Here is a 14,825-nt window from a genome sequence, read left to right on the forward strand (position 1 = left end):
TAGTCAGTTTCCTAAATAAATGACAGGGTTCTTTCTGAAAACTGGTCACAATTTAGATGCGCTTATTTATTTATTTTTTTTATAGCAGCAATTTCTGGTTATTTAAGGACAAAATTGGAACGAGATTCGAGTGTTAAATTGTCATTCTGAGCTCAAAAGTTGAATGAAAAAGAAAATGTCAATTCCCATTTTAAAAAAGGAATTTGCAAGTAAGGAAAATCAGAGCAGAGTGAATGTTACCCACATATGTAATGGAAAATCTACCACTAAAATACCTAGGCACTTGCTTTTAAAGACTTAATTATAGCAATCCATGGTAAAGCAGAGAAGAGAAATCAGCCTTGATTTCTAGAGATATTCTTATCTGGGAAATCACATGTCATCTTTATACCCTCTTCCCTTATTTGGAGAAGCAACACAAATAGAAGTCCACTGCCACAGACACAGCAGGTATTACTTCCTGCTTTCCATGTGTCTGCTTATCCCTTGTCTATTGTCTACTTAGTGATGGCTTTGATGCGAGGGGGGGAGGGGGGCGGGGCAGGGTGGAGGGGTGGCGGGGGATGGTGTTTCCCATGAGTAAATACACTTCTTCTAATTCATCCCACTCTCCAGCTCACATGAACTGTGTAGTCTCTCTCACTTGTGGGAGGCAGGGGACTCTCATGCAGTATCAGGCATCATGGGGTCCACAGGATTAAAAAAAAATAACCTTCCTTCCTTCCTTCCTTCCTTCCTTCCTTCCTTCCTTCCTTCCTTCCTTCCTTCCTCCCTCCCTCCCTCCCTCCCTCCCTCCCTCCCTTTTTAAAATCACAGCTGGTGGTACTCAGGGCTTACTCCTGGCTCTGCACTCAGGGATCACTTCTCATGGGGAGCCATATGGGGTCCCAGAGATTGAACCTGGGTTGACCACATGTAAGGCAAGTAATCCACCTGCTGCATTATCCATCCAGGCTCCCAGAGGGCACTTGGGGTATAGCAAGAGCCCTTGGGGTATACTGCAGGCCACCAGTGGGGTTTGGGAGCCACTGGGCTGATACCCAGTGTGCTCACAGGGTAGGGGGGCATGCGGTTCCAGGGTTGGAACTCGGAACCCAGAGGCATGCCACATCTTTCTCCTCCTGAACAAGCTTTAACACTGCACCCAGCATGAAACACCGGTGTTCATGCTTAGCTGTCACTTAACACAATTTTTAAGCTAGGGTTTAAACAGCAAAGAAGTAGCTGCAAGTCTATCATGGCTGATGAGTCCAGCCTAGGAAAAGCATATTAGACCCTCAAGGGATAACTGGGGACTTTAGCGATAGTACTGAAGTTAAAAGGTCTTTTTGATAGTGAATCAAGTAACTGCACAATAAACCTCCAGGAAGTAACCAGGTGGCTAAAAAGGGCTTACATAGAGAGTTGTAAATATTTAGTTGGCAAGATTCTCAAGGTTGTTCTAACATACAGTTCCTGACTAAGATGAAAAATACACAGTCCCTGAATCAGAAACGGATGAAATGAATATACAGAAAAGAGTTTTGGGGAAGTTTCATGGGCTATAGGATTGGTTTCCCAAAGACAGGGCATATCAGAAGATGAGACGTTTCCATAAAGGGGGAGGGGACGATTTAAAATGAACCGTGACAGGGCTCAAGATGCAGATCTAAAATGACCCTTTCCTTGTACGCATCCCACCCTGTGGCCTCTGGGCTTCTATGCCGCAGGAATCACGTATCCCTGTTGGTCTCCAGGAAAGGGTGTGCACCAGCCTGCGGGCTCCAGTGTGTATATTTTAGGGCGCAGGGATCCTGCTGGAGAAAAGCTAGCATGCAGGCAGAACATTTCAGCAAGAAAGCTTGGACAACTTGGCAGCATTTATCATCACTAACATTGCAGTCTTGCAGAGTAAACTTTGAAATTACATTCTAATTGGAGATGGCTTCGGTTTGATGAGTTAACTCTTGAGACATCTGAGTACAGTATTATGAACAAACAAAACTGATCATCAACCCTTTATGCCAATGTTAATTTCTTTTAAAAGTGGGATTTTAATGTTTTTTTATTCCTACAGTGACCCTTAAAATTTCTATGTTTGTAATCACAAATGCGCACATAAGATGCATTTATAAGCTTATTGTGTAGTTCTGAAGACAGTTGGGAAACCCCATTTTAATTCTCTTACTGATAATTTAAAAAATATATTATAGAACTTCCTCTTTTCAATCAACAGCAAGGATCTAGAGAAAGATTATACAAGTAGGCACAATTTATTCAGGTTTATTTGTGTTAAAGAAATGAAGCTGTCTAACTTTAAATTGTAACAAGTACTCTTTTTACATTTAAGCTTTCATCGTACTACTGACATAATCCTGGTATACCTTTTGAAAAAATAGAAAATCATTTAACAAACTATTTAACATGCACTAACCATGGATATGCTAAATCTGGAAAATTCCAACACATCTGCAAAATTTCCCAGTGACCTTTGAGAATAATTTTCATTAGAGAAATAAGACTTACCGGCTTTTATTCATAAGGTCTGCGCCCCGTGCTTTGTAATAATCTAAATTTGGATGAAACTGATAAGTCACTGGTCTTGGATTTCTCTATAGAAAAAGAAACAAACAATTTATAAAGCTATTTAAATTACACATGAACATTAAAACAGGAACAAAATAATTGCCCTTATGTTGTTCTAGGAAAAGGTTTAACTGTGTGCTTCGGTTTTGCTAGTACAGTTGAAATTTTGCTTTAATTGATCTTAAAAGTAAAGTAAAGGCTGGAGCGATAGCACAGCGGGTAGGGCGTTTGCCTTGCACGCAGCCAACATGGCCGACCCGAGCTCGATTCCTCCGCCCCTCTCGGAGAGCCCGGCAAGCTACCGAGAGTATTCGATATGCCAGACACAGTAACAACAAAGTCTCCACTGGAGACGTTACTGGGCCCGCTCGAGCAAATCGACGATCAACGGGAGGGCCTTTACTTTACTTTACTTTTAATTGATCTTAATTACTGAAAAATTTTCCATACATTTTACATTGACCTGTTTCATAGTTCACATAGCCTTTTTCATTCTATTACTTTATTTTTGATGATTTTTATTACTTTCACAGACATTACAAAGGAAAATCAGATAAATTTAAAACAAAGCTGTAAAATTATGTACTGTAACACGGGCATCATCCATTATAAGGACAGAGAGACGGTTGGCTTTTGAAGACAAGAATGCTCAGTATGTCCACTAGATGGCACACTGAGTCTTTCTTCTCCAAACCTGCAGTATTTTGGAATTCAGCAATTCCTTAAAGTTATTGATTTCTGCGATATCTTTTCCTACACATGAACTTAACAACTAGACAAGCAGTGGAAATACTAGCAATGTTCTGTGGCAACACTAAAGTAAACTGATCATTTCTGTCCTTTTAATGTCACTTACGAATTGTTGTGTCTTTGAAAGACAATGGGTGTGTCCATATAAATATGGTGCTATTTAATGTGGCTATTATTTGAATGTATAAAGTCCTTCAGAAGCAAAGAAAAATTAGACAAACTCACCTGCGGTTTTAAAAATGTCACATCATAAAGCTTACCTTTAATGAATATCATCATCTCTAACAATTAAAATGACATATTTTCCATTAAGAAGTCTAAACAACTTATTAATAAAAAGTGTTTACAGGTCTACCCAAGCATATTAATTCAAGTTAATAATTAACTCTTTGAACCAGAGCATGCCCTGTCCTTGGAAAAATCTCTCTAAACAGAGAATTGCTGCCTTTTATCTTAGTAGAAAATTACCTATATGCTTTGATATCACTCCTTGGAGACATTATCCCAAGGTACTGATATACGTGCATGTAGGCGGGGGTATATAATTGCTAAGGTTAAATAGTTTGAAATTCATCAAGCTAACAAGCTGCATCTTAATGGCCATGATGGACCTTTTCTTTTTCTGCTGAAAAGAGAATATTTACACAGCTCAACCCTTTCATATCTCTTCCAAGTCAGCTCTAATCATCTGACAAAAATGACAATCCCTTGATTTAGCTCCAGCTACTATTCCACTGGTTTGGTATTCAACACAGTTCTACAATAATCAAATCTGAATTGCCTTGATGAAGATAACTGATGCTTCCATGACTACCATACTATTAAGTCTAACAGTGCAACTTTTCTCTCTCTAGGAATTACATAGGTTTCTCCTGGTAGCTGATGACAACCTGGACCCAAGTATACAGCGGGGGGAAACACAGGTTCAAGCCACTGGGAGACTGCCATTCATCATTTACTTAAAAAATTAACTTATGCAGGATGATTGCTCATGACCAAGTTTACTCTTTATTTCAGCTACTTGCAAATACATATTGATTTTGCTAAGATGAAAGGTTTTTCTTCTCTGGCTTCTGATAAACTAATGAAAGAATTGCATGGAGAAGTCTGTTGAAATATCTTCATGAAGAAATGACAAGCAATTCAAAACACGAAGTGCTAATCTACCTAAGCACTTAAAGTCATTATTAGGGATAATAATCTAACTCAAATACATGAATGAGGGAGGCCCAAGCACTAATTTCACTGAGGTCTATTTAAATTCCTAGGAGACCTACTAGTATCAATAGGAGACACAGTACCACAATAGAGGACATACTCACGTTAAAAAAAAAATCAAAAGAAGATTTGGAAAAACAGCACTTGAAATTTAAGAAAATGAAATTGGAGAGTTCAAGGCTATTCAACAGTGTTATCCTCAGTAGGGCACCCCCTTGAATGCTCTTAAACTGTCACTACTAAAGTAAAAGTAAATGAACACAGAGATGCTGTAGAATAGCCTTTTCAAGAGAGATATGATGTGGGTCATAGAATGTAAATTTCAGAAGGAATTTTAAATTGTCTAGCAAATATGACAGAGACAACAAACAGTCAGGGGCAAAACTAAATGCAAGAATATTTTTTGTTTCATTCCATGTATCTAAAAATAGTGTCATTAGGACATACAACTATCTACAAACTGCTAATGAGGTATGTGACATTGTTTCTTTCGTATACAGTCTCTAGAATCTAGTGTGTATTTTAAGCTCACCGCCCATTTCAATTTGGGCCAGTCCACATGTCAGGTGCTCAGGAGCTACATGTGGTTGGGGGCTGCTGTAAAGGCTCAGAACTGAATGTCTGACATACATGTGACATTCAGTGTGTCGCCATAAACATCGGGAAGTCAAGACATGAACTCTGCAAAGGGTATCAATAGCTTTACAATGTTAAACATTAAAATTCAGTACTGATTACCTATAATCAATGGACTATTTAACTTTACAGGGGCCATGTCCAGCTCAGCTCAGCCCAGCGGTTGCTGCCTGAGCTCAGGGGTTGGCAGGGCAGCAGGAGGCACTGTTTGGAGAGTATGTGGTGCTGAAGACAGAGCGCAGACCCTGGATGGCCAACCGATTGCTCCATTACGGGTGCTGCCTTTCTGGCCCTAATTAAGTTAGTTTAATAGTTTCTGAATCAGGTTTTAAAAAGTCAGGAGATTTAGGAACAGTACCTTCTTATGCAACTATGCACCAAAACGGCATGGACAGTTTCTTGGCAGGAAAAAGTGTAAAATTGCAGAATTTACTAACTTCACATAATTGGAACATTTTTAGACAGAGACTCAATTTTCTGATTTTTTTTTCTTTTTCAGGTCACGACTGGCGATGCACAGGGGTGACTCCTGGCTCTGCACTCAGGAATTACTCCTGGTGGTGCTCAGGGGACCCTATGGGATGCTGGGAATAGAACCTTGGGTCGGCTGTGTGCAAGGCAAATGCCCTACCTGCTGTGCTATCGCTCCAGCCCCTTGGTTTTCTGATTTTAAAGGATATTGGAGATAGTCTGAATAAAATGTTATAGAAATATAAGTTCTGATTTAAATTTTTTTAAATCTGAAATGTCCTCTGAAGTTTGAATAATAAGAAATATTCATAGGTAAAGCTCTATATTTAAGGACTATTCCTCATAGCAGTTGTAATTTTTTATGTGCAGAAACCTGGATGTGACAACTTACCTAAATATCCTTCACTAGGTGCAAACTATTGGCCATATTTTTAATTATTGAAATTATTAAATTACTTAAAACCCATTTTCACATAGTCAGCATTTCAATGCTTACATGTGACAATGAATTTTAATAAACAAAGTACATTTAAAAAAACTCTTGGCTAGATTTCTTTTTGATAAGAAAGAAAATAATAATCATATCATTTATCAGACTGTGTACAGAGGAATGTCAATTATGTTCCGTGTTCTATATGTCTAAATATTCAGATGTCTAAATCAGGAATTCAGGCCATTGCAATGGGTTTACCAGCCTTTCCCTAGACCAGATTAACCTGATAAGAATCCGCAAGACTGCATCTAGTTAATGTCCCAAGTACCAGTCACTCATCTCTGTTAGCAAAGCTATGGGAGCTCTTAAACCTTTCTCTTCTGCATTTCCATTTAAGAGAAATGCTGAAAATCCCACCTATGGTATAGACAGGCTGGATCTGGGGGAGCTGTTCTTAAACAGCGTTTCTTGCAGACAAAGTCAGCTCAGAGACATAGAATAGCTGGATTCTAGAAATACGTGTTGTAGAAGGCACTGTGCAGAGAAACAGAGCAAAGCAAAACCCCTGCCTTGTGAATTTCCAACATGCTTTTGTCACTGTAGCATGATCACAATTGAATGGCAAGTGGTGTTTAAACAAAAACAATCAATGGAAGAGATAAAGCTGACTGATTAAAATCTGTCTTCCCTCTACTAGAGTTAAGGTCAGACAGAGATGGAGAAGGGTTCGAGTGATGGGATAGAAACAAAGGGACTGGAAAAATCGTGGCAGCTCCACAGGGACACCGACCACAAGAGGCAAGGAGGTTTGTGCTCAGATTCCGGCTCCCACCACTGCAAACTCAGGTGAGGAGTCAGTTACTCTGTGAGCTCTCATCTTCTCATCTGCAACGCTGGGTGGGGATTACATGAGACAACGGACCTTACGAACACAGCGCAGTGCTGGGCACTTGATAAAAACTCAATAAAATGGAAGTTCCTATTACCACTGAGCACAGACAGATTTGAGAGCAGATTTGACAACTGGGATAACTGAATCCACAATGACAGAGAAATCCATGGCTCTTATTTCAGAGAATCATACATATTTCTTAGGTAGCTTTCACCAAACATTATATATTTTTACAAAAAATGAATTTAGTCACCAAAATATACACACTGGATCTCCTCATAAGAGGGGAAAAAGGTTATTGTTCAGAATCAGAGTACATGCATTTAGACTGGTTTGCTTTAAAAAACTAAAACTACCCTATTAGTGCAGTATTTGTTTGCTGGCTTTATAAGTCACAATAATTAAAGCAATTTCCTGCAATATGTCCATATTATTACCATTTTATAGTTTACTGATAATCATTTTTACATTATAGGAAACTGCTAAAAGTTCTGGTAGCTCTTGTTTTAATGGGAAAAGATTAATTTGGATTTACAATGTCGCGAATATTTATCATGAAGGAAAGGGAAAATATTTGACAAATGAAGAATTACTTAAATTTTCTTTGCCCAAATGTCTTGCCATCGACCTTTAACTTTTAGCATGCAGAATTCGAAAGGGGGGGGGGGGGAGAAGAGGCTCAAAAAGCAACACAGCACCGTAAAAACATGTCGAACATTTTTCTTTGATGAAAAATGAGACTCTTATTTTAGTGAATATGTTATTGCCTCAATGCTGGGGGAAAAGCAACCGTCATTAGAAAAACGAATTGCTCAGCTGTTTATAAGCAAAAAGCTCTGGGGGAATTTCTCAGGACCCCAAAGGCAAAGCATTACAGGGTTATGCAAACATATGTTGCAGGTGTTTTAGGGGAGACAGGTGGGCGAACCTCAGCCATGGGAGAGGAGCGAGTTTAACACGCTGTAACGGAAACGAGCTGCCCTGAACGTATCCAAGAGCAGAGAAACCATGGCACTAGTGAACTGGAGCCGTAGAGCAAAAATTTCCCCCAAAATGATTATCTTGTTAGTGCCAAGTAAACAGAATTTTTCCTTCTTATAGTTTTATAGAAAACAAACACTGCCAGTTACCTTTTTTTTCTTTTTTCTTTCTAAAACTAAAGGTATTTTAAATTTGGAACAAAGAACAGCCTGAAATAGCAATAATTATCCAAAAAGGATAAGGATGAAGAATTGTTGCCTTTATTTAAACAAATATTCCTAAGGAGACAGTTTGTTGTAATATCCCCTCATTGGTTCACTAGGCAACATTAGATTTATCATAATTCTCCTAAAGCCTAAGATATTTCTATATTAAAATGCTAATTTTGTCTTTTCTTTTGCCTGTAATTAAAGCTAGGGAAATTTGTGATTTGATATTCACTGATTGCTAGCGGGTCCACAAAGGTCTCACCATTTCTGTTTCTTATTGCCACATACTGCCCTCTTCATTAAAATCAGATCCAGTAATACACTAGATCGAAAAGAGAGACATCATAATCCTAAATGCTGGCAAAATTTCCACGTGAAAAACATGTATATCAGAAATAAGTGGTATTGTATGGATACTGCATTAAACCTAGATTTTTTGTTTTGTTTCCTTTTTCAACATTTATCCAGGAGTTGATTTTCTTTTTATATTACACAGAATTGAGATAATATACCTTTTACTAAACATATTTATGTGTCAGAGCATATAGACCCATGCTTTTCCTATTTAAACCACCTTAAAAAAACCCATACAATGAATTAAATGTCAAATATTTTGTGTAAAATAGTTATAAAACATCAGATTTAAAAAAATGAAAAAGCTTAGTATTTTACAACACTATAAAATCTGATGTAGATAGTCTCATCAAGAGAGCTCTTTATATATTTATATATATACAAAGATATATATATATACATATCTTTGTTACAAGTTTGTAAATTAGAATATTATTTCAATACCAGGGTTAAATTGACCTCTGATTTATATACTACCCATCCTTTACATTATGGTAGGAAATTTCTTAGTGCATTTGGCAAAAATTTTCAGGTATTCTAACCCATGGATCTATATATTTAAAAACCCTCCAAAATGGGAGATGAAAAAAGAAAAATGATAAAAGCTTAATTTTTTTTTATTTAAAGGAAGCAAAAAATCCTTAATTGGGTAAAGACACAGACAAAACCCCTGAACCTCTGCCAGCCTCATTTTACATACTGAATAAGCCCAATTCCCTAAAGTGACATCCCATCTATACCCTGGCAAGCCGGGATCTCAGATGGCAGAGAAGCGTTTGAAACCACCTGTGCGTCATGCTCGACTGTAGCTTCACACAATAAATAGACACCAAAAGAGAAATAAATTTTTTTTTGCTTTTTCTAATGTATTTACATTTTTGAATTTATTATACAGGATGATGCTAGATTATCAAGTCCCTAATTTGATTTACACACACACATGTACGCATACACACATACACAGATATCTCATATAAGTGGTTAGCAGCTTAGGTCGTCTTTGTCACTCATACTGGGCCTTAAAATATTCTCCTACCTAGTTGTTTAGCTCTTTTTTAGTGGCATTGAACTTTTCACCTCTTTTTTTTTTTTAAAGCTTGAATGCGAGTGAGCACAGTGAGAGAGGAGAAGCTTTATTTCAATGCCTGGAGAACCTGGACACCCATTTGTCCGTTTCTAAGAATGTTCCCAACATTGACTGATATGAAGGATAAAAGCAAGGAAGGAGACCTCAGGAAATTCTTAAAGAATGCAATTTGGGAAACAGCTGTAAAACAAAAAAAATCTTTAATACAAAAAAATAGCATCACAATTTTTTAATCTGTAGAAAACGTTATATTAAGCTTAAAGACATTATCATTAAAAACAAGCAATTTCAAGAGGTTTTATGTAGGATTTTCAAATCTCCAAGAATAAATCTATAGGACCCCTGGGACTGAGAAGCGTAGTTAGAGAAATTTACACCCGCTTCTCTTCATCTTCCCATTCACGATATGCTTTGGTGAATACTAAGGCAACAAAGGCAAAGCCTCTTTACACCAAAATCTGGGAAAAGGAAATTCGGCCTTGGCATACTTCTAAGGGCATGATTTGAATAATGGAACACCAAAACACCTTGGAATAAAAAACCCATTTATTATATAAATCTAATCTTATGAGAGTCAGACACTAACACCGATTTTGTTTCTTAAGGGGGAGGTGACAATGCTTAGTATATGTTTTCTTTCTGCATCAATAATTTTTGATACACCCCCCCCAGTATCTAGTGATAAAACTGGACATCAATTACATCCTACCACATGCTATCTATTTTTTTGTGTCATGAACAATTCTGGCTCCCTTTTCTGAACAATGTTTTAAATTGCATAAAATAATATACATAGGGTTATAAGGGCAATCAATTGTACAGAAACACAGTAATCAAAATACTGAACAAATTTGTAACAGTGATATGTGCTTATATATTAATGGAATAAACAAGATACAGTGGCTGGTCTAATCATTACTATAATTTAGAAGTAGTGATGAATGTAAATAGTGTTTCAAGTTATCTTCATCAACTGTAATGGGATAGAAACCGCCAGTGATTGCTCCGAGTAAAAATGTTTCAGGTGCTGCTAATACTATTGCACTTTGTCGTCGTCATCCGTATTGGACAGAAATACGAAAGTCACTAAGTGTCTGGTGAAGAGAAAGATGTAAATTTTGCTCACTTGAGTTTAAGCATTGCGTGACTATTCTATCCCCAAACCATTTGGAGGCCAGAAACCTTTCTTGGAGCATCCACTAGGGAATTGGGTTTTATGGGGACCACTGTGTTCGTGCTTTGCTGTGGACACGTGTCCAGGAGTGATAGTCAAAACAGAGTAAGTGCCAGAGCACAGGTAGCTGCCAACAGGCACTGATCGCGAGCCAAGAGATGGTGCCTGGAGAGCCCGGCGAGCCAGGCATCTACCCTCATGTTAAACTTTTCCAACCTGTGATACAGAAGTTCTTCAATAAATCTATTTCTTAACCTCCACCTTTTCCTTTAGTGATTGCAGTTGGTGATGAACAGGGTCGCAGGCATGCTTGGTGCCCACACACTTGGTTGTGGTGTCCACTCCGTCAGTTGTGTTACTCATACATGTGCCTGCCGGGGTGGTGCTCTGTAGTGGCTGTGGTACATGGGCGATCAGCAGATGCTGTTGTGTCACCCAGGTTTCCCAACATCAGTGTCAGCGGGGCAGCACCAGGGACTGAACTTATAGGCTCACGCTTGCAAGGCCTTTGCCACTGAGCCAACCCTGTGCTCCTAAGGACTTTTCATGTCTTGACAACTGGTCTAGCTGTGGTGGTCAGCAGGCGAACGCCACCAGACGTGGGCAGAAAGAATATCTGAGCGAAGGGTGTGTTTTGATGCTCAGGATTTGCCCTGATTGCCTCCCGTGTGGCCACAGCTGAAGAAGTGAGGAGTGAGGGGAAGAGGGGGACAAAGTGAGGGGTCAAGGAGCAATGAGAGTGAAGCGAGCTGCCGAGAGCCCCAGCAGTACAGGGATGCGCCACCATCAGGGTTTACCACTGACCAGCTCCGTAAAGAGGCAGCTAGAGCTTAGCCTAAGTTCTCAGTCTGCGTCCCAAAGTGCTTCAAGAAAAGAACTCTTTTTGAAGTGGCATTTTTATTTATTTTTTTATTTTATCATTATTATTTATTTATTTTGCTTTTTGGGTCACATCTGGCGATGCACAGGGGTTCCTCCTGGCTCTTCACTCAGGAGTTACTCCTGGCGGTGCTCAGGGGACCCTATGGGATGCTGGGAATCGAACCCGGGTCGCCTGCATTCAAGGCAAATGCCCTACCCGCTGTGCTATCTCTCCAGCCCCGAAGTGGCATTTTTAAATGAGTTTGGGGGTCTAAGAATTCCCTGCCTGGGACTATGAAATACTGAGAAGAAATCAGGTAAGTTCTCTGTAGTGACTCAGAAAGAAGGCGGAGAAGGTTCTAAGGAATCATTCCATTCAGATTGAGGAGTCTTAGGAGGCCACTTCTTTTTCCAGTTATGAAAAACTTATTCTGTGTGAGGTATTTATTTCCGGGTAGACACTTGTGTTTAATCACCCTTGACAGAAATGACTTATCCAAAGGGGCGAAGAGAAATCGTGTACAGACCAGCATATAAAACATAATATTTTTTTTTTCATTTTTAAAACTTATTATTATTTTTTCTTTTAGGGTCATAGTTGGCAATGCTCAGGGATTATCTCCTGACTCTGTGCTCAGGAATTCCTCTTGGCAGTGCTCAGGGGACCATATGAGATGCTGGAGATTAAACCCAGATAGGCCATGTGCAAGACAAGCACCCTACCTGCAATACTATCACTTCAGCCCCTAAAACATAATTTTTGAGGGGCCTCACCTGGCAGTGCTCAGAGTTTACTCCTGGCTCTAGGCTCAAGGATCACTTGTGGCTGTGCTCAGGAGACTATCTAGGGTGATGAGGATCAAACCTGGGTTGGTCAAGTCCAAGGCAAGTGCTGCACATGTTGGCCCCAATTTTTATGTAAACATTTTTAAAAAAGAGACACTGTTAAGCTAGCGAGAATGTATGTATTCATGGTTTCTGATTTCAATTCTTACTATAAACTTACAGGAATCAAGTGTATGGTACTAGCTGTAAGGAGGGATATGCAGATGATAGCACAGAATTGACAGTTCAGCAACAAACCCGGAAATTTAACTAACTTGTGACAAAAAGACAAGACAATTCAATGCATAAAAATAACAAATATTAACAAATATATTTATATGCAAAAATAAATTTGAGGGGCTTGGGGGGATAGCTCAAAGGCAAAGCACCTTCTTTGCAGACCTGAGTTTGAACCCTGGCACTGCCCCCCCACCCCCCCGGGACAGTACCTGGAGGTACTGTTCCCTATGGCTCCAGGCTTCACAACAAAAAGGGGTCCAACCTCCAGCACATGGCAACTAAGAGTGTATTATATCTGGTTATCACAACAACAACAACAATAGGAAGTGGGATACAGGAATAAATTTAGATCCTTACTTCACACAACACAAAACAATTTTGTAGGCCAGAGAGTTAGTACAGTGGACAGGGCATTTGCTTTGCATGTAACTGACCCGGAGTTAAATCCTGTGTGCCCCTGAGCCCTGCTAGATTTTTCAAAAGACATTATTAAAACTCATTAATAAAATGACAAACAAGCAAGTTAAAAATGGGCACAGAATTCAAGGAGACCAGAGATGCATTAATGTCCCATAAGCACATGTTTGACATAACCACCAGGGAAACGCAAGTCAAAGCAACAATAAGTTATCATTTAATATCCATTAAAATGGCTGTAAAATAAAAGACACAAGTGTTGGGGTGGAGGTTAAGAAACTAGAGCACCAAAAATTACCAATGGGAATATAAACTTGAAATCCATTTTGAGAAAAATATATGGCAGTTCTTTAAAATATTAAAGATAAAATCATCACAGAATTCAGCAATGCCACTGTGAAGTATACATCCAGGAGAAATATGTCCACATAAGAAACGTGCACAGAAAATGATCAAAACAGCATTATTCATAAAATATATGAATTATAAATAGCCCTTTTTTGCTCGAGCGGGCCCAGTAACGTCTCCATTGGAGACTTTGTTGTTACTGTGTCTGGCATTCGAATACTCTCGGTAGCTTGCCGGGCTCTCCGAGAGGGGCGGAGGAATCGAACTCGGGTCGGCCATGTTGGCTGCGTGCAAGGTAGACGCCCTACCCGCTGTGCTAATCTATGAAAAGGAGCGATCGATAGCACAGCGGGTAGGGCGTTCGCCTTACAAGCGGCCAACATGGCCGACCCGAGTTCGATTCCTCCGCCCCTCTCGGAGAGCCCGGCAAGCTACCGAGAGAAAGTATTCGATATGCCAGACACAGTAACAACAAAGTCTCCAATGGAGACGTTACTGGGCCCGCTCGAGCAAATCGACGATCAACGGGAGGGCCTTTACCTTTACCTTTACCTTTATAAATAGCCCAAATGTCTTCCAAATGACAAATGGGTCAACAAAATGTGGCATATCCATAATGGAATATTACTTGGAAGTGAAAAAAAAGAAGTACTAATGCATGCTATAACATGCTAGGTAATGTTTTATTCACAAAGCTAAAGACTGATATATTATATGATCCCATTTGTATAAAATATTCCGATTAGGAAAATTGATGGAGATAGAAATTAAGTTAGTGGTTGCTTAGGGTAGGGTAAAGGAATTTTAGGTAGCACTAGCACTGTAGCACTGTCCTCCCGTTGTTCATCGATTTGCTCAAGCGGGCACCAGTCATGTCTCCATTGTGAGGTGGCTGTTACTGTGTTTGGTATATTGAATATGCCACAGGGAGCTTGCCAGGCTCTGCTGTGCGGTGGGATACTCGCGGTAGCTTGCTGGGTTCTCTGAAAGTGACAGAGGAATCAAACCCGGATCGGCCGCATGCAAGGCAAACGCCCTACCAGGAATTTTAGGCATCATAAGAAAAGTGAGGAACAGCTGACTAATGAGTGCAAGGTTTCATTTTAGGAAAACCATTGTTCAAAATATTGATTATGGTAATAAATACTAACTCGGTAAAGTACATTAAAAAGAACTGATCACATACTTTAAAAGAATGGAATTTTATCATAGGTAAATTGCGTCCTAAGCTGTTTAAAACAAGAGATGTATGTGTTGGTAAATGCTTAGACACACACATTCCCCTTACCTTTCCACATGCACTCAGGGAAGGAGAGATGCAGGGGGGTCAGGGGCTAGACAGAAACTTCTGCCTGTTTCGTTTC

The 14,825-nt window shown here is 39.4% G+C and overlaps 1 protein-coding gene across 1 annotated transcript in view; it reads right to left on the reverse strand.

Annotated features, from left to right (window-relative positions):
* The window catches only part of TBC1D5 (TBC1 domain family member 5), a 568,371-nt gene that overhangs the window by 81,537 nt on the left and 472,009 nt on the right, over nucleotides 1-14,825 (reverse strand). Inside the window, exon 17 of the mRNA XM_056129598.1 lies at nucleotides 2,506-2,591. Coding sequence (XP_055985573.1) covers nucleotides 2,506-2,591 — 86 coding nt within the window. The remainder of the gene's footprint in view (nucleotides 1-2,505; nucleotides 2,592-14,825) is intronic.

This window comes from Sorex fumeus, unplaced genomic scaffold (genome assembly GCF_029834395.1).
Source record: "Sorex fumeus unplaced genomic scaffold, SorFum_2.1 ptg000072l, whole genome shotgun sequence".
Taxonomy (NCBI): domain Eukaryota; kingdom Metazoa; phylum Chordata; class Mammalia; order Eulipotyphla; family Soricidae; genus Sorex; species Sorex fumeus.